Source organism: Sturnira hondurensis, unplaced genomic scaffold, assembly GCF_014824575.4.
Source record: "Sturnira hondurensis isolate 20B ecotype Veracruz unplaced genomic scaffold, ASM1482457v3 Scaffold0004136, whole genome shotgun sequence".
Lineage (NCBI taxonomy): Eukaryota > Metazoa > Chordata > Mammalia > Chiroptera > Phyllostomidae > Sturnira > Sturnira hondurensis.
The window spans coordinates 38,689,319-38,714,666 of NW_028076767.1; the positions used below are offsets into that span (position 1 = coordinate 38,689,319).

Genomic DNA, 25,348 nt, shown 5'->3' on the forward strand with positions numbered 1-25,348 from the left:
AGAGAAAAACAGTGGCTGATATAGAAACAAGCAAAGGAGGTCAGATATACGTGTAACTGGCCTCCCATCCCTGAAGAAGAAAACTCAAAACAATAGGGAACAGCCCCTAATATATACACCACAATATAAATTTTCCACAGATAAAATCTGAATATGCACATAGAAAGGGTCCACTGGGCACCAGAGCAAAATGATACAAGACAATAAACTCTGACCTGTAAAAGCATTAAATTTTAATAATTTTTTAAATATTTTATTTATTTATTTTTAGAGAGGGGAAGGGAGGGAGAAAGAGACAGAGAGAAATACAGACATGTGGTTGCCTCTCACATGGCCCCCAAGGGGGATCTGGCCCACAACCCAGGCATGTGCCCTGACTGGGAATCAAACCAGCAACCCTTTGGTTTGCAGTCCACGCTCAATCCACTGCGCTATACCAGCCAGGGCTAAAAGCATTAAATTTGAACAATAAAGAAATAAGAAAATTTTCAGGGCCTCCAGGCAAAAAAAGGAAACAAGTTACAAAGGCAAGAAAGCTGCCATCAAATTTCTTTAAAACAACACACAAAACCAAACCAACAGTGGAGCAGCACTTTCAAAAACAAGGGAGAAAAGTGTGACCTTAAGGATATTTCCATCCACCCAAGTTGTCCTGCAAGAATTGAGGTCACAGGAAAACAACTTAGAACACCCCAGAACTCACAAGATATTCAACTGTGCCTCTCCTGAGGAATCCACACTAAAGAATGAGCATTATTTAACCAAAAGGTGACCAATAAAACTACAAAAAAGAACCAATAGTAAGCATCTCATCTATTTCATACTACAGAAAAGGCTAAACAGTGGGGTCATGTTTTTTTTAATGTACTATAACATTTTTCAGATAGAAGTGCAAATCATTGTAAGTTACTAGTCAACTCCATACATAGGAAAAGAGTCCAGAGCATTTCGAATGCTCTGACTATTTATTATAATTTTAATGTATTAATATACACTGAATATATTAATGTTACAGCATATATTATTAATATTATTAATCATGTTACAGCATTTAAAATGAGAAGTTGCTTGTTAAAAATATGAAAATTTCATTAACAAAAACAAGACAAAAACACTTAACATGGTTAGTCACATGTGGAACTCTGTAGGATGGGGAAAACAGGCTTTTAAATGGCAATGCTTTCAAGATTGCCCTCAAATGACTTAACTGAAGCAAAAGAATATATTTTTAAAGCTCAAGGAAAAGTTTATAATTCACATTTAAGGCAGGTAATTATTTAGATAGTTCAAAATAGCAAATAAAATACATTTTATAAAAGAATATGATTTCACATAAAATTAGTTCCTCAATCATACTGTCTCTTGGCCTATATTAAGATGATTCTATATCCACATACACAAAGAAATGGGGATTAGGGACCACAGATACATGTGTAAAGATCAATAATGCCAAAATAATAAACCACCACAACAGTGATAAATTTAACATTTACTGACTACTTACTGCATGCTTATAAACTGCTTAGCACAATCTCATTTAATTCTCACAAAAAGCTTATGAGGTGATTACTTGATTACCCCCATATTATAGCTGAGGACCATGGGCATAGAAAATTAGCTAATTGAAAGAGTCACAGAAATATAAGTGGTGAAAACAGGATTGAAATCCAGAGCTGATAGAATTCAGTTTGTGCCCTTAGATCATATGGCATTCTGCATGGACATTTATAATAAAATCTCATTTTAATACAGTAATTTACCCTAAAATAAAATATTTTTATAAATCATATTTCTTTGCATACTTAATACAATGAGTTTGTCTCCCTTAAATGTATTCAATAATTGATGAGAGGGAAGTAGTCCAGTCTTTTAAATAAAGGTCAAACTACTTTAAATGGTATAAAGGTCATATTAGCTCCCTAACTGTAACAGGGTACAGCCAAGAGGGGGACCCCAAACAGTGATTCATGATAGGGTCCAGAACTCAAGGTGTCCAGGAAATGTTAGAAAAATATATACAGGATGTCCTCGCCACCCCTCAAGTCTGAGCTGGGGGAATGGGACACATGGAGCAAGGCCATTCAGAGCTCTGTCGTATAGCAACAGCTTTGCAGCTAACCTCTAGCATGATCATTTAGCATAACTATAACCATTAACCGGTCTTATGGATATGTTAAATAGCTGTGGCCATGCTTTCAGCCAGGGGGATGGAAGTGACTTCCACCCAAGAGGTAACTGGGAAGCAGCTCCCCCTGGTTACAGCCCCTGTGTGAGAGCTTGGAGAAGACTGGCTCCAGGCCATGGGGACACACCCGCCCAGACTTACAATGGCAGCCCAGTAAGGCTGGAAAAATACAGGAATGCTGGCAGGTGTAACTGACTGCAGGAGGAGTCACATATGGGGCTGCAGAGGAAGACTGGTGCAGGGATTTAAATGTAGGTGGGCAGCCATATGAGGGGAGAATCAGGTGGCTTTGGCAGAGTGGGGACCCTGTGGTTTGGGGTGCTCCCTTTTGCCACATGGCTTAGGCAGCAGGAGAGACTTTGCCTGGAAGAAAAGGGGTGAAAGGACTCTTGCTGGTGGGTCACGAGAAGGTGCCACATGGTACTGGATTAACTGGAGATCATGGCGGCAAAACAGCTGATGGTGCCGAGAGCCTGAATCACGGACTTATTACTTCTTTTCCTGAGATACGGTACCCCAGACTAGGGCAGAGGGAGAAGGAAGGACTGTGTGCATCTGTGGGTATTCTAAAGGACTTTAGTATTTTAATGAAGACATTAAGTCACTACTCTAAGTCTGTACAGCTTTTAAATAAGTAATTCCTTTTCGCAAATCTCTGGCATTGAGAGATGTCTTTCCTTTGGCAGCAGGCATAGCAAATCTAGTAGTGGGGGACCCCCGGAGAAAAAAGGGAGGTCCTTTTAGTAACAGTATATCGTACACCCCCTCCGTGGGTCTCTTCTGTAACATAATCACCCTATAACCTCCACCATTCTGCCCACAGAGCTGCTGCCTATTCCACTCTACAATTAAATCTTATGTTTCCGCTATACTGAAAAACTCCCAGCTTCATAACGCTGGGGTGGTTCTTTCTCATTTCTAAGCCTGCCCACATGCAGTTCTGCAAGGTACTTCCCTTCCATCTTATTCCCTCAAGCCCATTCCATCAGGAGTTATTTTCTCCTTATCAACCCTCAAGGACCACTTTAAGTATGGCCTCTCTTGAGAAGTCTTCTTAATACCCATTAATGTGAACTTTTGTATGTATGTTTCCAGTGTTTTCCTCTATCATAGAATTTATCATACTGTATTATAATGGTCTATCATTACTAGTGTCCTCGGTGTCCTAGTACAGAACCTCGAAACCAGACTTTAAAAATGCTAATCAATGGGATTTTCAAAATGTCTGAAGTGGCTACTTGAAAAGATAATTTATATTTATAGAGGTCATTCCAACTATATATGAAAAGTATAATTATGTTTTAATACCTAATTATTATTCAATTTCACATCTGGTGGCAAAAAGTTATATTCTTTCAGTTAACTTTTAGATGATGCAATAGCACAAAAATGTCCAAAATGGTATTAGAGAACTGTATTAAAGTAATTTAACATTTTATTTTTCTCATTAAAAATGTTGTTTTCTTTATAAGGGTATACCAATCAGAAAAGGAGTAAGAACAAACAAGAAAAATAAACAAACACAGGCAACAGTATGGCGGTTACCAGAAGGAAGTAGAGTGGGGGAGCAATAAAGGGTAAAGGAGGTCAAGTCTATGGTGACGGAAGATTTAACTTCGGGTGGTGGGCACACAATGCAATACAGAGGTAATGTGTCATAGAATTGTACACTTGAAACCTATAAAACTTTATTAACCAATGTCATCCCAATAAATTTAATTTAAATATATACAAAAAATAAATAAAAATAGAAAATAAGAGTAAAATGGGGAGTATATTGACAAAGATTTGTCATTTGTTGTTATTAAAAAGATCTAAACTAATCCCCTGATTATAACTCAGTATTTGACCTTCAGCATGCTCTAAGAGACACTGTTTTCCCCTCCTTCATGTTAGTGTCAAAGGTTAGAATTTACCCTAGTTTATTATAAATTGCTTTTAATCCATGCATATACCTAAATGTTTCCAAAACCTATCTTTTTTTAAGCTTGTACCACCTCCCGAAGAGTTCCTCTTCTAATTTAGAAACCTTATTTTACCTTATTTCTCTTAATTTAAGAATATCGCTCTCTACCATTCTAAGAATTTAAAAAAAAAAAAACCCATGTTCACCTTCAATTCACAGTGCCCATGTAACAGTGAGTTTGCAAAATAAAAGGACGATTAGTTTTCTTTCTGAATGGTACAGGAATTAAATGTTTGGAGTAAAATAAAAAACTACATTCTAATCTACACAGCACCAAGTAGTTAAGCAACGGATATTACCTAAGTAGTGACAAAAGAAAAGACCAACATTAAGTTTTAAAAGTTATGAATCAACAGAATTCTAAATTCGACTTGTTGAACAGAGATACAGAAAGACAAGACAATAAAACAACACTTCATCAGTCCTTTCCCCTAATTATTCAGACAACATAGAAGAATATTGTAACATAAAATGTTAAAGCAAACCATTTTAAACTCTAATAACTACTTTTCTCAATATTATTAAGAACTGTAAGAGAAAAATCAAATAAAACCAAAAAGACCAAGCTGCCTCTAAAACTATAACAAAGAAAAATGTAAGAAGGTTAATAAGGTGTTTTCATAATAAAAACTTTATGAAGTACTACTAAAGTAATAAAACTTTTTAAAAATCACTATTCTTTAAATATATATGTCTTTCTTTCAAAGATCTGATATCACAATATCACAGATTTTAAAAAAACTGAGTCACTAACCTGTATTTTTTCATAATAAATCTGCAGTAGTATTTACCTTCAGATCCCATGATGAAGTGATGGATATCAGGGCCTGTTGACATACGAGGTCCTTGACAGCTTTTTTCCATTATACCTCTAGGTGTTACCATTTTTATATGAACCACCTGTTTAATACAATGCACGATGTAAATTCTAGACACATGGCAGTGAATGTCTTATGTATACATACACACATCCACATATTTATACAAAACACTATTTTTTAAATATTGGGTTCGGTGATAAAATGTTGATGCCCTTCAGAATTCTAATGTCTTTTAGTAATTCTCAGACTAAAAATAAATTTTATAAACTTTAAAAGAGGGACAGATCTAAGATTCTTATTGGTTTAGGTATATTAATCATCTTAAGAACACTTCAAGCACATTTCTTTAAATCAAATTTAGTCTTGGGTTATGCATATGGCAAAGAACTAAAGGACAGAAAATATAAGCAATGGCCATATTTTATTAGGTTCATTCTTTCACTTATTTAACAATATTTATGAAAGACTATTATTTATGTCAAAACTGTTCTAGATGCTTAGAATACTAAAAAAAAATTATTTTCTCCTATCCCTTCCTTCAACTTATCTAATCTGCCTGCTTACAAGGAAAGAGTAAAAAGAATGAACTATTAATTATGATCAGGTCAAACTTAGGATGAAGAATTGAGATCAAATGACTAAGTTAAAGAGAGGGAAGAAAGATGTGTGTGCGATTCATCTCTGAGGTGTTTTTCACCTACGTGAGAAGGCAAGTATACTGGGGCAGCTGGTGGGGGAATATAGTCATTCAAAAAGAGTTCCTGAGATCTGAATCAGACATGGTTAGGTAAAAATCTAACACATTTTTAGAATAGTTTTTAGACAAATAAATAAAAGTAGCCTGTGTTGCTGAAGAAAGTGAGAAGAAAATATCAACAAGCAACTTACAAATATAAGAAATAAGTATTGCAAAGAGATCATTTTAAAAGTTTACATTTACTAGCAATTAAAGAAGTAAAAAATTAAGACAAAATATAAATAAAGAGTCCAATGAAATAAACATTCTCATAATGCTAGTGGGAATGTCAATTGGCACAGATTTCCTATAGAGAAATTTGGCTTCAAGGATCCAAAGACTTGAAAATGCATAAGCACCTTGATACAAGAATCCAAGCTCTAGGATTTACCCAAGGAAAACAAAGGTATGCTAAGAAATATTACTAAAGTGGACATTCCCCTTTGCTTTCTATAATTTTGAAATCTGAAATAACTTAAATGTTCATTAATAGCTACAAATGGAACAAATGATACCTAATTCTGCACCAGAATGCCCACAGTTACACTATTACCAAAATAACTCCCGGATCAGCTAAAACAAAGTGGTGTGCATGCAAAACCTTACAGGTTATACTGCCACCTGCTAGAACATTTTAATTCAGGCTCTTTCTACACAAAAAGTTTTTTTCAGAAAAAATAAATATAAAAACCTATAAGGCAAAAGAATAGAAAGACAAAATCACCTCATTAAATTGATTAAAATCTTGGTAGAGTTGAAGACCAAAGCTCCATGAGGATTATAAAGTAATATTTATACGTAAGTCAGATACTGTGAAGCATTTACAAAACTTAAATATCAGTCATCTGAGAAGGAGCACCCTTAAGTAATGACCATCATGTCTTTTAACTTTTTTATCATATAGTCAGTATTACCATAATCAAGAGAACTATACTTCTGAGAGGACTCCACCATCCAACTCAATTTTTGAAGGCTTTCATCATTTTATAATAATCTCTATATAGTAATCAATTACTATATAATAAATCAGAAAAAATTTACCAGGTCTTCAATATTGCCATATATATTCTTCTTCATGCCGGATGCCCGCGTAGACACCCACCCTCCCACAGTGCTGAATTCCATGGAATCGGGTTCATGACCTGTACAATAACCACTTTCTTTAAGCTGAAAAACAAAAATGCAATGTTTTACTAGTGAAAATGGTCCCATTTCACACAGCACTCAACACATTAACTCTTTCCATTTTAAAATTCCCATATGTCCCTGGAATTTGGACTCATTAAAAGCTATATAGAAAAAGAAATACTTCTTTATCATAATTGTCCAAAATTTTTTTTAAGTTTTTGCCTCAAGGAAAACTTCACAAAACTAAAAAATGTGATCCAAAGACAGTTGTATTTTCCACAAGCTGACCAACCAATCTTACTCCTTCATCCTTTTATTTTAAAGCCAACTACCCTCCCTACTTTTTCCCACAAAGAGACCATTTAAATACTTATGGAGATCAGATTATGCTTAAACAACTGCCAACTTCACCTAAACACTTCCAATAAATAAAGCACTTAATCTCTGTTCTCCCTACCCTAATATAATATGCAGCAGGCCTGCAGAAAATCCAAGCAAATTGCCTGTACTTAATTCTCTCAAGGAGTCATGTGTTTTAATGTACAGCCATCTGGCTAGGTTTCCTGCATGTAATACTGTCATTGATTTGTGATGCAGATCGCGCATTCCTGTACATTAAATAGTCACTTGTTTCTCATTTTTCTAAATTAGTTTGGCTTTGCCATCTGCACAGCACCTGAGGTTGAATGGGTGCCCTTTACTGCAACAACACTGAAGCCATCCCACTGAAATCATTTTCAAGATCCAGCCGTCTCGCGTCAAACAGTACAGACACCACCATCTGCATACCCACTGTCGGCCACACTCAAGCCCATCAATCTGTGTTGAACATTTGGTAGTCGTCCAGTTAAACAACTGCTTCTATTTTTCAAGTAAGCCATGCGAAGGTGTAGAATGTGTCAGCTATGTTTGTATATACATATTTAAGTATGGTATGAAAGTTGTAATCCAAAATTGGAGGGCCAATTCAGTTGAACGTAATTTGTTAGCTTCTGTAACACAAGCAATATAAATTATTTCCCTTCTCTAGTTGTGTTGCTAGGAAAACAAGGCTTAAAAATATATCAATTGTTATATAGGATTTTTTACCAAATACTTAATAAATTTATTTAATTTTAAGAGATTAATAACCACCCACAAGTGGGTAGCTTTAATACATGACTTGAACAGGTAAAAATAAAGATTACCAGACTGCTAATATTTCTCCCCTAATTCCCAAACAATCTACATTCATATTATTTACTCTCAAAAGGCTACTGTTACTCAAATTTTCTAAAATTAGGAGAAGGAAAAGAAAAGACATTCATGAAGGACTTAGATATGCTAAGTACTGAACAGGGAGTTTTCACACATTCTCATGACTAAACCTCCACATTACACATACAGAAGCAAATACACACCTAGCCTATTTCTGTGAGTACACACAGAGTACTGAAAAGCACATACAAGAGAAGAAACTACCCAGAATCAGAGAAAAAAATAATCCAAAAGAATGACAAGAGACTGGGAGAAAAGACTTGCAAAAGATACATCTGATAAAGGTCTGTTACCCAAAATATACAAAGAACTCTTAAAACCCATCAATAAGAAAACAAACAATCCAATTAAAAAATGAGCCAAAGACATTAATATAAACCTCACCAATGGTAGCAAGATGCTTCACATCATATGTCATCAAGGAAAGGTAAAATAAAACATTAATGAGATACCATTACAAACCTATATAAACAGCCAAACTTCAGAACACTGACAACACCAAATGCTAGTGAGAATGTGGAGCAATAAAAACTCTCATACAATGCTAGTCAGGATGTAAAATGGTACAGCCACTTTGGAAGACAGTTGGCTGATACTTCTCTTACAGTATAATCTAGTCACAGAACACCTTGGCATTTACTCAAAGGAGCTGAAAACTTACGTTCTTATAAAAATCTGCACACGGATATTTACAGCAGCCTAATCATATATTGCCAAAACTTAGATGCAACCAAAATGTCCTTTAGAAGGTGAATGAATAAATAAACTGTGGTATATCTCAACAATGGAATATTATTCAGCGCTAAAAAGTAATGAGCTATCAAACCATGAAAAGCTATGGAGGCCCCTTAAATGCATATTACTAAATGAAAAAAGCTAATCTGAAAAGGCTACATATCCTGCGAACCCCACTGTATGACATTCTAGAAAAGGCAAAATTATTTAGACAATAAAAAGATCAGTGGTTGCCAAGGAGATGAACAGGCAGAACACAAGATTTTTAAGGTACTGAAAATGCTCTGTGTGATATTACAATGAGAAATATATGTCATTATACATTTGTCCAAACCCACAGAATGTACAATAGCAAGGAAGAACTCTAAGATAAACCCTGGACTTTGAGTAATTATGTCAATGTAGGTTCAATCTTGGTAAAATATCATTCTGGTGATTGAGGGAGGCTATGCATATGTGGGGGTAGGGGGGCACATGGGAACTCTCTCTGAACCTCCCTATCCCTTTTGTTGTAAACTTAGAACTGCTCCTAAAAAATGAAGTGTTTTTTTAAGGAAATAAAGACATTTTCAGACAAAGGAGAAAGAATTCATTGACAGTAAAGATATGTTAAAAGAAGTCGTCCAAGCAGTAGGTAAATAGTACAGGATGAAATTTAAAAGGTACTAGAAAGGGTAACTAGATGAAATTAAAGGTACTAGAAAGGGTAAATTTTTTTCTTTTTTTAATATTTTTATTGATTATACCATTACAGTTGTTCTGTTCACCCCCTTCATTCCCCTCCACCCGCACATTCCCTCCCCCACTATTCTCCCCCCTTAGTTTATAACCATGTGTCTCAAGTTCTTTAGATTCTATATTTCCCCCACTATTCTTGCCCTCCCCCCTATCTATTTTCTACCTACTGTCTATGCTATTTTCTGTGCCTTCTCCCCCCTTCTCCTCCTCCCACCCCCCTGTTGCTAACCCTCCATGTGTTCTTCATTTCTATGGTTCCACTCCTGATCTAGCTGGCCTCTTGGTTTGCTTTTGTTTTAGGTGTGGTTGTTAATAACTGTGAGTTTGCTGTCCTTTCACTGCTAATATTTTTCATCTTCTTTTTCTCATATAAGTCCCTTTAACATTTCATACAATAAGGGCTTGGTGATGATGAACTCCTTGAATTTGACCTTATCTGAGAAGCACTTTATCTGTCCTTCCATTCTAAATGAAAGCTTTGCCGGATAGAGCAATCTTGGCTGTAGGTCTTTGGATTTCATGACTTGGAATACTTTCCAGCCCCTTCTTGCTTGGAAGGTCTCTTTTGAGAAATCCACTGACAGTCTGATGGGTACTCCTTTGTAGGTGACTGTCCCCTTATCTCTTGCTGCTTCTAGGATTCTCTCCTTCATTTTAGTCTTGGCTAATGTAATTATGATGTGCCTTGGTGTGTTCCTTCTTGGGTCCAACTTCTTTGGGACTCTGAGCTTCCTGGATTTCCTGGAAGTCTATTTCCTTTGCCAGACTGGGGAAGGAAGTTCTCCTTTATTATTTGTTCAAATAAGTTTTCCACTGGTGGCTGTTTCTTTCCCCCTTCTGGTACCCCTATAGTCCAGATGTTGGAATGTTTAAAGATGTCCTGGAGGTTCCTAAGCCTCTCCTCATTTTTTTGAATTCTCATTTCTTCATTCCTTTCTAGTTGGATGTTTCGTTCTTCCTTCTCGACCATTCCATTGATTTGAGTCCCAGTTTCCTTTCCATCACTATTGGTTTTCTGTGCATCTCCCTTCATTTCAATTAGTTTAGCCTTCATCTGTTCCTCTAATTTGTAACTATAATCCACCAGTTCTGTGAGCATCCTGATAAACAGTGTCTTGAACTGTGCATATGAGAGGCTGGCAATCTCTTGGTCGCTTAGTTATCGGCTCTGGGACTTTGAGTTCTTCTTGTGCCATCTTTTGAGCTGTTCGTGCCATCTTTTGAGCTGTTCGTGCCTATTACATTGCAGGATCGGAGCCCTAGGTGTTCACCAGAGCAGGGCAACTCAGTCGGTGGGTTGTGACGCTGTATGTAGGGACAGGGTCAAAGAGGAGCAATGGTGTCCCGACTGCCGCCTCCCGCCGCCGCCGCCACCGCCACAGGTGCTGCAGCTGCCACCATCACCGGGGTCCTTGTGTTTCGTCCCACTGCATGCGAGTGTGCCACCGCCATCAGCCCTCCACCACTGGGTTCGCCCCCTGGGGCCTGTGTGGTCTGTCTCACTCGCGCGAATGTGCGACCAAGGTCAGTCTGCCCGGCGCCCCGACTGGGTCCGGGCTACTTGTGCGCCTAGGTCAGGGGATCTTTCCTGCCCGACCCTGCTCTGCTGCTGGCTCCGCCCCTCTTAGCATCCCAGTTGAATGGTTCGTTGTTGTCGGACTTCCGTATAATTCAATTTTCTGTTCTTTGGCTGTGTCTTTGTTCTCCAAATCTTTGTTGTATTCAAACTTGGTTGTGGGAGAAGGCACAGTGTTTCCACCTATGCCTCCATCTTGGCAGAAGTCCCCGGTAAATTTTTTCTTATTATTTAAATATCTTTAAAGATAATTGCCTTTTCAACAAAAACAAAACAACATATTACTAGGCTTTACAAGTAAAGTGACAATAATTGCACAAAGGAGACCAGGGAAGAGGGAAGTATATATTATAAGGTTCTTACACTGAACTCTGAAATGTTATTTTATCACTTCAATGTACATTTTCAAGTTAAACATGTATAAACACTAAAACAACCCTTAAATAATAAAACAAAAAGTTATAGCTAATAAAGAAACAAAGGAAATAAAATGGTATCATAAAGAATATTAATCCAAAAAAGGTAATAAATGCAGGGATAAAATAACTAACAAGAAATGCGAAACATAGAAAACAAAAAGCAAGATGCCAGACTTACAGAACCACATATTAAAGGTAAATGGTCTAAACACCCCAATTGAAAGGTACAGTTTGTCAAGCTAGATAAAAAGTAAAGACCCAATTTATGCTGTCAACACAAAAAAGCACTTTAAATATAAAGACAAAAGTTATCTATAAGTAAAAGAATAAACTAGGGAAAAGATATACCTTGCTAACAACAGTCCAAAGAAAACTGGAATGGCTGCTTTAATATCAGCTGAAGCATATTTTAGGACAAGAAATAGTATCAGGAAGAAAGAAAGGTCATTTCATATTGACAAAATGGTTCTTAGTCAAGGAGATACAATAATCATAAACACCTACTCCCCTAATAACAGAACTTTAAAGTATATAAAATAAAAACTGATTAAAACTGCAAGAAAAAAATAGATCTACAATGATAGCTGAATATTCTAATTCCCTTCTCTCAAAATTGATTTAAAAAGTAGACAGAAAATAAGAAAAAATATCAAAAGTCTGAACAACACCATAAATTAATTGACCTAAAAGACATTTACAGTAGACCACTCCAACCAAAACCAGCAGAAGACACACTCTTTTCAAGTGCACATGAAACATTTATAAGATACACAATAATGTGGGCCATAAAACAAGTATGAATTAATTTGAAAGCATTTAAGACATATAAAGTATGTTTTCTGAACACAATGGAACTAACAAAGAAATCAGTAACAGAAGGACATCTGGAAAAATTCCCCAATTATTGGCAACTAAATAATAATTTGTAAGCACCCCATGGGGTTAAAGAAAAAAATCAAAAGGGAAGTAGAAAATATTTTGAAATGAATGAAAATAAATATACATATCAAACTGTACAGAATACTGATGAAGTAATAGTCGGAAAAATGTAGAGTACTGAAACCTGCATTAGAGAAAAAAAATAGTAAGTTACCTCATAGTTCATCTTAAAACACAAAAATCATTTGACAAAACTGAACATTTATTCCTAATAAAAATTCCCTGCAAACTATGAGAGAATGAACTTTCTCAGCTTAATAAAGGGCGACTACAAAAAAAACCCCATATAGTTAACATCATAGTTAATTATAAAGAACTGAATGCATCTCTCCTAAATCAGGAACAAGACAAGTAAGTCCATTCTTATTTCTTTTTGAACTTGTATTAAAGGCCAGCACAATGATAAGAGAAAAAGAAATAAGGCATACAGATTAGAAAGGAAGGAGTAAAACCGTCTTTATTCTCAAAGGACATGGTCATATATGTAGATAATCCAACGAGAGCTACAAGAAAACTTGTAAAACTAATTAGTGAATTTAGCAAGGCTACTAGATATAAATAAGATCTCTATACAAAAATCAACTGTATTTCTATATACTAATAGAACACTCAGAAATTGAAAACTTTTAAAAATATAACTTACTATATATACAATATTTAGAAACAAATCTCATTTAAAAAATATGAAAGATCTGTACATTGAAAACCAAAAGGCACTGCAGAGATAAATTATATACCAAGAAAAACCCCTAGAGATATTCCATGTTCATGGGTCAGAAGAATCAATATTGTTAAAATGCGGGTTCTAGCCCTGGCTGGTGTGGCTCAGTGGATTAAGCACCCACCTGCAAACCAAAGGGTTGCTATTTCAATCCCCAGACAGGGCACATGCCTGGGTTGCGGGCCAGGTCCCCAGTGTTGGGGCACAGCTTTGCATACTGTCCTGTTGTAATTGAGCCTTGATTGCTGTTGGTGTCAGCTGGGAGAGACTGACCCCAAAGCCGATCGACTAGCTATGACTACAGTGGAGAAGTTTCTGTGCCCGAGGCAATCCTCAGAAGCAGGACTTGCTTCAGTGGGGCTTGACTGCTCATTGAGTCCACCCTTGAGCGTGTAGCTAATGGAAGTGGCAGGGCTGTAAGTCTGCTGTTGTCTGAAGCTGTCCACTAGATGCTCTGGCTCTGGGGCCTCCCAGGAGGTACAATGTCAGCCAACTGTGCCCTGCCTGGGGCCACACAGAACAAGCTACAAGAGCAATCTGCAGATGGCCGCTCCTTGTGTTGGGCTTGGTGGTACCCAGGAAAGGACAATGGAGACTGGCTGCCACTAGTGCTGGTCCTGGGACCACTTAGGAAGAGGTATGGGGTACACAGAGGCCAGATGCTGGTTCCATGAGTAATTTTTAGGAAAGTCCAAAGCAGGAGGCAAAAGAGGCCATTTGTATGGAAAAGCCACTGGAAACAGCTTGGGTGGGCCTGCAACCTGCATGGGGCAGCATCCCAGGGAATCACCAGAGCAAGGTGAACAGTATAAGCCAGGCTGATAGAGACTCAGATACAGGGCCCACCTGCCAGCTCTGGGCGGGGGGGGGGGGGGGGGGGGGATTGTCTCAGAAAAGCAACAGTGGCCTCTCTCAGCACTTTATTCTGGGAGAAAGCTGACCCCCTGAGGACAGACAATTCAGTTCTTCCCCATATGTCCCTGGTGCCTTTCAAGCTGCCACCCCAGTGCTGGAGCTCAGAGCAAGTGAGTCCACGTAAGTCCATGTGCAGATTCTTTAAGAGGAACTACAGAAGCCCTCTGTCTCACTCAGCCACAATCCCTGCTAGATTTTACAGCCTGTAATTATGGAGACTTCTCCTCCTGGCCCTGGAACCTGAGGCTGGGAAGCCTGGTGTGGGGTTGGGACCCTTCGCTACTCATGGAAGACCTCTTCAGCTAAGACAGCCCTCCCAATTTCAAGCCACTACACATGGGCGTGGGACGAGCCTATTTCACATCTCTGCCACTCCTAACCAGTTTCAATGTGGCTTCTTCTCTAAATCTCTAGTTATAGGACTTCCAATCTGCTTGATTTCAGGCAATTCTGAATGATGGCTGTTCTGTAGTTTGGTTGTAGTTATGATGTGGTTGTGGGAGAATTAGAATACCACATTAACCTAAGCCACCATCTTGACCAGAAGCCTCTCAAGTTCTACATTTTAAATGAGTACAATTTACTGCATGACAATTATACCTCAATGAAACTATTATAAAATAACAAAACAAAATAGATGACTCCAAGGATTTTAGCCCAAAGTACTGAGTTTCTATCAACTGAGAATTAGAAAGCTACAGAACAAGCAAACTGTAGGCAAAACTAGAAATTCAATTTTTATTTATTTTTCTAAAGCTACTCTTTTTAATTTAAATATTTATTTATTTATTTATTTATTTATTTATTTAGAGGGAAAGAGAGGGAGAGAAACACCTATACAAGGAGAAACATCAATCAGCTGCCTCTTATACATGCTCCAACTGGGGACCAAACCTGCAACCCAGGCACCTGCCCTGACCAGGAATCAAACTGGCAACCTTTTGCCTTGCAGAACAATGCCCAACCAACTGAGCCACACCAGTCCCAGGGAATTTCAATTTTTAAAATGTTGAGTTTGTTTAAGACATTTTGTTTAAAATATGTATAAGATATGTGTCAAGACATCAACTAGGCAGTGGATATACAAGTCTGGAGTTCACGAAAGTAGTGTGAGGTGACAATACAAATTTGGGAGTCTCTGGCACATAGAATATTTAAAGTTAGCTGTGCTTGAATAAAGCAGACAACTCAGTAAAAACTAGTGGAACAATAAAAGTTCTAAGTACTTTATGTATTAACTTATTATATCCTAACAAAAAAACCTTATGAAGTAGGAATTATTATCTTCATTTTATAAATGAAAAAAGGAACTGAGGCATAGGGAAATGAGTCCCTCGGCAAGTCCCAGATCCCAAACTATTAACTGATAAAATGAAGTAGACAAAGATTTAATAAGCCTAAATTCAAATTCCTAAAATCCATAATATGTCTTAGTGACCTCCCTTAAATTTTGTTTATTAAAATCAATGTAATCTACAAATTAAAAAGATTAAAATCTGTGCTATCCAACTACTATACATGTGTCATTTTAAAACTCCTAGAAGAAAAAAGCAGGATGTTTTAAGCTACTTGCCTAAGTTGAAGTAGAAACTGAAAGACACAGAGTTTAATTAGGAAGAACTTGAATTAGGATCAAAACAGATCTAGAAACTATGTTATAGTCTACTAGATGCAAAAAAAGAAAATTCCATATCCACATCTAGAGATATGAACTAGCAGGTAAAATGCCAGAAGTTGCCAGTCTAGGAAAATGTCATTTTAATTTCAAGGAAATATGCTCCTTGAATTTTAATTCTAACCTTTAAAAAAATAAATTTGGAAAGGTTAAAATACTACATCAAATATCATAATAAAGGATATAAAACTGGAGCACAGGAAAAGCCATACTTTGTTATTAAAATATTACTATGTTGATAATGCCTCATTCGGGCATAATTAAAGAGTAATACAGGACTTTTTACAGGTTTTTATTTCTTCCTTAAATACTATTATTCTGCCCACTGATGTTCAATATAAACTATAATAATTAACAAAACTAATTACCTTGACTTATATAAAACCTTGACTTACTGAAGGTCTTTAACACTGCATCAACAAATATGTTCAATTTTATTCCAGTTCTCTGTTCTTACTGCGCTAACTAAAAAATAAAGATAGTAAAAAATTTAATAATTTTTTCAAAGCCTTTCACCTAGAATTGTTCACTGGCACATCAATTTCATTCATCTTTTTACCAAGAAAGAAGGAAAAAGGCAATAAAAACCAGATCAACCAGCAAGTCACATTTCCTTCAATGTCCTGTTAATTAGAGGAAGGGGTCATCCCTGTAACCCAAACTGAACAAAGTGGTAAGAACATCACCAACAAATTGGACTTTTCCATAATTTGTATTTATAAGAGCTGAGTTACAGCATCTCACCCATGTTTGAACGGTCTCAGGGGGTTGCAGGAATCAATACATTTTAACACTTACTTGCTTAGAAACCATGAAGGGAACCTAAAGTTTCCAAAAAATTCATTAGGATCACCCCAAAAGTGTATAAGGACTTCAAGAGTTTCATTAACTACATGAAATAACTGTTTTTAATGAAATTATGCACTGAAAAGTTCAATAAATAGCAAATATCAACATCTACCCAGCTGATATAATTTTATCACCAATTTATGAAAATTCTATGTCCAATTTGTTCCACTTTGCTCCATATCAGCAGCTGCCTGAATTGCAGCATCCTCTTAACCTACCCTTATGTGCCCCAGTCATGCTCCACACAGTAGCCAGACTGTCCAAGTACAAAATAGTGTTCAAACTTTCGAAAGAGGCTTTATAAGGTCCTTTATGATCTCATCTCTTTGTGTTTTCCTGCCTTCATCCAGTACCACTGCTACATACACACCCGCCCAATATACAAACACCAAGAATAGGAGTTTTCCCATATCTACACACTAGAGCTCAGCCACACTTGGCTACCTGCAAGCCCCCAAAGCAGCAGTTGCCAGTTAAGCCTCTGTACATGTCACCTCCTAACTGGATTGTTCCCCCCACTCCCATCTCCTTCTTGCTAATTCTTACTCACCCTGAAGTCTCCTTTTTTTTTTAAAATATTTTATTCATTTATCTTTAGAGGGGAAGGGAAGGAGAGAGGGAGAGAAACATCAATGTATGGTTGCCTTTTTGTGCGTCCCCTGCTGGGAGTTGGCCTGCAGGGAACTGGCCTGCAATGAAGTCTCCTTTTAAATGCTGTATTTTTTGTGATAAATTCTTTGTCCAACTCCTTTCCTTCTAATCCCCTTTGATGAGTCACAACACCTCACATTTAGCCTTCACATACAAATACTCACTTTGAATCATAATGGTATATTGACCTAACTTCCTGTCATAATATAAGTTATCCACGAGTAGGGGATGGTGTCTTCTTCATTACTGTGTCCTCAGCATCTAGCTCAATGCCCAACCCACAACAGAAACTGAATAAACTTGTCAGTGAATGAATGTACTGTGAAAGGTACTTCATTCATAAAGGGGATACATACCAGTTTTTGAAAACCTTAATTAGAGAAATAACATACCTGTCTTTCCAACTCTTGTCCTGTGATGCCAGCCTCTACATGAGCAGTCAGATTGTGCTCATCAACCCAGAGGATTCGATTCTGTTGCAAAAGAATAAAAAAGTCTCATTTCTGCAAACTATTGACATGTCCTCAGGAACTATATAAACTTTCTAACTCAAAGCAGCAAGTGACAAGAGAGTATTTAGGCAAGTAGGATTACCCCCATCAGAAAGCGCCACTTATCCCTAAATACACAACATGACATAGTGATATAGGCAGTGCATTACACAGGAGTTGGTTTAAAACACAGACTGTCTTTATTCAGATGTTCATTTGAATTAAACTCTACCTCTTACCTTAGGCTACTTATTTAACTGTCTCAGCTTACTATTTCCTTATTTGCCAAGTGTGGATTGCAATACCTACTCAGAGTGTTGCTGTAAAAATTAAATGAGATACTACATATACACAAAAAGCTTAGCATACATGGTTCCTGTCATTTTGAAAGTACTATTTACTGTTAAGTTAGCAATCATACCTAGTTTAAGAATATCAGAAAATGACCACCATGAGATTAGAAAAGGATACCTGCAGAGACATTTGAATATAAATGGCATCCCTACTTTATTTTTTTATTTATTTTTCAAGTACACTTTTCTGTCTCTTACTCCCATTCTATCCCACCCCCAAGCTCCCCCCTCCCTCCCATTTCCACTCTTCTTAGTTGTTGTCCATGTATCATTTGTATTTGTTCCTCTAAATCCCTCCCCTATTTCCCGTGAAATTCCCTCCCCTCTCCCCTCTAGTCGCTGTCCCCCTGTTCTCTATTTCAGTGTCTTTGGTTATATTTTGCTTGCTTGTTTGTTTTGTTGTTTAGCTTCCTGTTAAAAGTGAGATCATATAGTATTTGTCCTTCAACACCTGGCTTATTTCACTCAGCATAATGCTTTCCAGTTCCATCCATGCTGTTGCAAAAGGTAGGAGCTCCTTCTTTCTTTCTGCTGCATAGAATTCCATTGTGTATATGTACCATAGTTTTTTGATCCATTCATTTACTGATGGGCACCTAGGTTGTTTCCAACTCTTGGCTATTGTAAATTGTGCTGCTATGAACATTGGGGTGCATAGGTTCTTTGGGATTGGTGTTTTAGGATTCTTAGGATATAATCCCAGCAGTGGAATTGCTGGGTCAAAAGGCAGGTCCAATTTTAGTTTTCTGAGAAAATTCCATACTGTTTTCCATAATGGTTGTACCAGTCTGCAATCCCACCAACAATGGACTAGAGTCCCCTTTTCCCCACACCCTCTCCAACATTTGTTGTTTATTGCTTTGTTTATGATAGCCATTCTCACTGGTGTAAAGTGGTATCTCATTGTGGTTTTAATTTGCATCTCTCTGATAGCTAGCAATATTGAGCATCTTTTCATGTGTCTCTGGATCCTCTGTATGTCCTCCTTGGAGAAGTGTCTGTTCAAGTCCTTTCCTCATTTTTTAATTGGGTTAGTTGTCTTCTTAGAGTGAAGCCGTGTGAGTTCTTTGTATATTTTGGAAATTAAACCTTTGTCTGAGGTATCATTGGCAAATATGTTTTCGCATACAGTTGGTTGTCTTTTTATTTTAATAATGTTTTCTTTAGCCATGCAGAAGCTTTTTATTTTGATGAAATCACATTTGTTTATTCTTTCCTTTATATTCCTTGCTCTAGGGGACATATCAGTAAAAATGTTGCTGCATGAAATATCTGAGATTTTCCTGCCAATGAAAAAGAAGCAGAAAACCTGAACAGACCAATAACAGCAGATGAAATTGAAGCAGTAATTTAAAAACTCCCATCACACAAAAGCCCTGGACCAGATGGTTTCACAGGAGAATTCTACAAAGCTTTTAAGGAAGAGCTAACCCCTATTCTTCACAGACTATTCCAAAAAATCCAAAATGATGAGAAACTCCCAAACTCTTTTTATGAAGCCAGCAATCATCCTAATTCCAAAACCAGATAGAAACACAACAAAGAGAAAACTTCAGGCCAGTATCACTGATGAACATAGATGCTAAAATCCCCAACAAAATATTGGCAAACTGCATCCAACAATACATCAAAAAGATCATACACCACGACCAAGTGGGATTCATCCCAGGGATGCAAGGATGGTTCAATATCTGCAAATCAGTAAATGTAATACATCACATAAACAAAAGCAAGGACAAAAACCACATGATCTTATCAATATATGTGAAAAAAGCTTTTGATAAGGTACAACACCTATTTATGATAAAGGTACTCAGCAAAGTGGGAAAAGAGGGAGCATTCCTCAGTATAATAAAGGCCATACATGAAACACCTACAGCCAACATCATACTCAATGGGCAAAAACTAAAAGCTTTTCCACTAAGACCAGGAACAAGACAAGGTTGTCCACTATCACCACTTCTATTCAATATAGTATTAGAAGTTATAGCCACAGTGATCAGACAAGAAAAGGAAATAAAAGGCATCCAAATCAGAAAGGAGGAAACAAAACTGGCATTGTTTGCAGATGACATGATAGCATACATGGAGAAGCCTATAGCCTCTACCAAAAAACTGCTCGAACTAATAAATGAATTTGGCAATACAGCGGGATACAAAGTCCATATCCAGAATCAAAGGCATTTCTGTATACCAACAATGGAACAGAAGAAGCAGAAATCAGGGAAAAAATCCCATTCAATATAGCAAAAACAAAAATAAAATATCTGGGAATAAACCTAACCAAGGAAGTAAAAGACCTGTACGCAGAAAACTATACAACACTGAAGAAAGAAATCAAGGAAGACACGAACAAATGGAAACATATACCATGCTCATGGATTGGAAGAATTAACATCATCAAAATGGCCACACTACCCAAAGTAATTTACATATTCAATGCAATACCTATTAAAGTTCCAATGGCATATTTCACNCTAACCAAGGAGGTAAAAGACCCGTATGCAGAAAACTACACAACACTGAAGAAAGAAATCAAGGAAGGCACAAACAAACGGAAACATATACCGTGTTCATGGATTGGAAGAATTAACATAATCAAAATGTCCATACTACCCAAAGCAATTTACAGATTCAATGCAACAGCTATTAAAGTACCAATGGCATATTTCACAGACATAGAACAAACACTCGAACATGTATATGGAACCATAAACGACCCCGAATAGCAGCTGCAATGTTGCAAAAGAAGAATAAAGTAGGAGGGATCACAATAAAACTGTATTACAAGGCTACTGTAATCAAAACAGCCTGGTAGTGGCATAAAAACAGGCCCATAGGCCAATGGCACAGAACAGAGAGCCCAGAAATAAACCAACTCTCTACAGTCAATTAATATTTGACAAAGGGGGCAGTAACATAAAATGGACTAAATATAGCCTCTTCAACAAATGGTGTTGGGAGAACTGGACAGCTACGTGCAAAAAAAATGAAACTTGAGCACCAACTTACACCATACACCAAAATAAATTCAAGGTGGATAAAAGACTTAAATATAAGCCGTGACACCATTAAAGTCCTAGGGAGAACACTGGCAGGAAAACCTACTTTATTCTTAATCCAAAGCAGAACCAGAGACCCCAGCTAGAAAACAAAGCACATCCTTGCCTTCTGCTGAAAAGAAGAAACTATCATCTGGCTCAACTTACCAAATGTATGCCTGTTAAAAAATGTTTTTAACATTCTTACTTGACCTAATTTATATAAATCTTGACAAATTACTGTCTACTACGAAGAGCAGACTCTGTTCCCCTTCTACTTGGCAGAGCAACCAGGTAACACACAGAATCACCCTCTGGATTCCAGAGCAGCTTTCTGTGCACGTTAACATGTTCAACTTCATGGCAATAACTATAGCCTAGCTCATAATAAAAAGAACACAATAGATAATGTGAAAATAATAGCCTCAGGCTACCTATATTCCAAATTTGAACACATATGAATAACTGTACTGTTTAATTCACAGGATTATGATAAACATTAAATAAGATGATATATGTGAATGTACTTTTTATGTTATATAAACTATCTTTGTAATTATACTCTCAAAATAAGACAATAGTGACTTCAATATCAGTATGGCAAAATCAGGCTTTTGGTCCCATGACAGCTAAACAGAAGGAAGAATTAAACTGTGAAGTTAAAAACCAAAATTTAATAATCTGATGGTGCCTTATATTATAATTTATATACATCTTCTCCTCTAGTAGACTGGTTCTTGAAGCAATTACAAGTTTGTGCTAATTATATACCTTGTATTTTTACCAGAGTCCAAACATATTTTTGATTGAACAAAAAAAACTAAAGACAACAAATTTAAAAACCACCTATGGACACACAGAGAAACCTAGAGACCACACTGGCTATCTTATTACATCCACTATACAGTACCCATACATGTTAATAATAAAGCAAAAACTTTCAAGGCCAGCAAGTCTTAGTATTATATATACTTAAGTAAGAAAACTGGTACAACTAATTTTTGTCATAATTTGTACATATTTTATCAGATGTATACTGTGCAAAATCACACACAGATACAACTCACTGACTTAAATGCAAATCATAGTTATAAGGACCACGCATCCATTACAATAGAATCCAATGTTAAAGGCAGTGACTACATAAGGTAGAATAAGTGGTTAAAAACCTGGCATTTAAAGATCTGCCACAGAATTTTAAGCATCTACTCAGTATTATCTCATTTTAATGTATTATCTCATTTAATCTTCACAATAACATAGCACAGTACTGCTGTCTCAATGTTACACATTCACTAACAAATGTAGAGACAAATCTGTACACAGTATAAGGTAAAGAGCCAGAAACTCAAACACATTCCAAAGCCCATTCCAGAATAGGCTACTTCTCAGCCATCTTCACAGGTAGCTGCCTTTTCTTAAACTGCGGTATCAGGACAAAGGTTGATGGTTAACTCTGTAGTAGAATAAGCAAGCTGTCACTATCTGAACTTGTTGATCAATTTTAGAGCACTAGAAGTGGACAACTGGCTATTATGTACCTCCCTAGGTGACATGACATAGAAACACAGATTGCCATCTATGACATACTCTTGCTTAAAAAAATATTAAAAGATATGCCTGAATCTAACTAGGTTTTATATCTAACTCGGGGTAAGAGGGCATTCAGAGCCCAGAGGAAGAGTTAAATGACACCAAGAAGAAGAAATAGGAATGTTCAAGATATGATATATACTACACTATAAATAACCTTGTTCCTCCAAGTCAGAAGCATTCAAAAGAAGAGAATGGGGCTGCAATAAAATTAAACTTAAGAGAACAACCAAAAGCTATTACGGGCCATGTATGAATAGCCATCTGAACAAAGGAACTTAAAGACGATTTTGAGACAACTAGCAAACTTGAATGTTGACTGCATATTAAATGATATAAGGGTTTACTTTTAACTTTGCCAGGAGTGATAATAGTGAGAAAATGTACTTTTTAAAAGAAATACACATAAATAGGTATAAAGTAGCATAATACCAGAATTTGCTTTAAAGTAGTAGGAAAGAAAGATAAAACCAATATGGCAAATGTTAATTACTTAATCTAGAGAATGGGTATATTGGTCTCCCTACTTTTGATGTTTAAAAGGATTTCTAATTAAACAGTTACAGAAGCATCTTATTTATTATAATGAGGAGTATGTAACAGGAATACTGTTAACTATACAAAGATAAAATTTATATCCCAATTAAAAGTTTAACATGCCACAGTGTCCAACTCTTAGACCACAGAGAGCCAAAACTTCAAAAAATAACCCTATCATTAAAATTAGTTAGCTCCTCTACTCTTCCACAAGAAAAATGCAACAGCATTAGTAAAAATGTGGGGGCAAGTAAGTTTGGGTGATTCAAATTAACCCTAAACACTATTATTTGTTTTCTTTAACAAATCAGTTCATGTATTGTATCAATATTCTAATACATGCTCTTCAAATCATCAATTTCACATGCAAAGTTGATAGTATCTGTTAAGATATGATATGTGCCTTAAAGTAAGAGTAAGCTTAGCTTTTGGAGATCTAAACACAAGGGTAACCATATAACCATAAAAGTAATTTAAAACAATATGGACAATGTACTCCTTTTTAATGACAACTAAGACTGAGCCATAAATACACTTCTTAAACCAAACACTATCTTTGAATACCCCTTAGTAATCATATACCATTTGTGAAGTGTCCAAAGAAACGATTGTTCTTGTCTCATCTTCAGGACACATCAGGCCATAGGAGACACTTGTTCCTCCTGTCAAAATAAAAATCAAACTTATGTTTAAATATTTTATTTTTAGCAGTATGTAGGGCAAACCCCTGACATAAAGTATACAAATAGGCCTGCTAGGGAAGTAATATCTACATCTACTTTGCAAAATGTAATGTGCAAGTGCTGACACACCAGAAGCAAACTCACCTTTACTGTATGTTGTGTACCAAAATGAGAAACTACCATGAAGCTAAAAGCAATGGGATGAGGCTCCATCCCTGGGCACATTCAAGTGGAGCCCGTAGCATTTGTGAAACTCCAAAAACATGATTAGAAAAGTTCTAAGCTAGTATAAAAAAAAAAAAACACAAACCCTACCCGATAAAACAAGAGATACCACTGCTTCCTTTCTGCCATAATTATAAGATTCATTAATCACTTAAAATAGTACCTTACAGACTCAAACAAAAAAGCTTTAATTAGAATACTAACAAGTTAAAACTGCCAAATTATATGATACTCCAAAGCAAATTTATATGCTCTTTGGTAAAAAAGTGATTTTAATATAAAGCAAATAATACATAGCAGTATTTAAACAACATACTCCTGTTTTCCACTAACATCTGTTGTCAAAGAAAAATAATTCTTGAAACCAATACGGGATAGTGTTCTTAAGTTATCCATATCTGTATTAACACAAAAATTGGAATAAATTCTTAGTTGGTACTTCCTTGCATCTTAGAAAACATAAGTCACCTTGATACAAGGTTAAGAATTATAGGGGTGTTGATCTATGAGGTCAGCTTAATTTTATAAGGTGAGACCATGAATTCAGTTAAAAACATGCCTATGCTCAATGACCACTATTTGCTTGCCAGTCATTTCAAATCAGAAAAATATTTCATTAAAAGTAATACTGTAGTGCCTTTGCCATATGAACTCAACAGGAAGTATCAGCTGAAGAAGGAAGCTGAAGCTTCTGATTGGTTGGGGTCCCATGTGCATTCCATCACTGCCAATTCAGTCAGGGAAGGCAATTTCCTTTGGCTTGTGGAAGTTGTTAAAATAATGTGGTTGATGAAAGATCAAGAAAGATCAAATTTGTCTTAAAATGCAAAACAATATTAGTTCTCAGTATTACGAGATATTAATTTGGTTACCAGCGTCCCTATCGATCTTTTATGCTGCACTGCATTCCTTCTCAAAGGTGTATGTTGGGGATATTTAACCTTTCAAAAATACTCTCTCCATAAGGATAAAGATCAGAAAGTGATTACTAAAGCAGGAATATATTCTTCTTTAGGCATCACAGTCACAGCTTCAGCAAGGATCCGCAGGGAAGAAAGCCATGAACTAAGGGTACATTGCATCTTAGGTAGAGCTACCCAGAACAGAAATGAGG

At 36.5% G+C, this 25,348-nt stretch overlaps 1 protein-coding gene across 2 annotated transcripts in view; it reads right to left on the reverse strand.

Annotated features, from left to right (window-relative positions):
* Window positions 1-25,348, reverse strand: part of AGPS (alkylglycerone phosphate synthase) — a 144,828-nt gene that overhangs the window by 62,019 nt on the left and 57,461 nt on the right. For both annotated transcript variants that reach the window (XM_037044384.1, XM_037044383.1), the window contains 4 exons: window positions 23,909-23,988; window positions 17,704-17,784; window positions 6,750-6,875; window positions 4,943-5,051 (listed from right to left, as the gene is read on the reverse strand). In XM_037044384.1, the coding sequence (XP_036900279.1) occupies window positions 4,943-5,051; window positions 6,750-6,875; window positions 17,704-17,784; window positions 23,909-23,988 (396 nt within the window). The remainder of the gene's footprint in view (window positions 1-4,942; window positions 5,052-6,749; window positions 6,876-17,703; window positions 17,785-23,908; window positions 23,989-25,348) is intronic.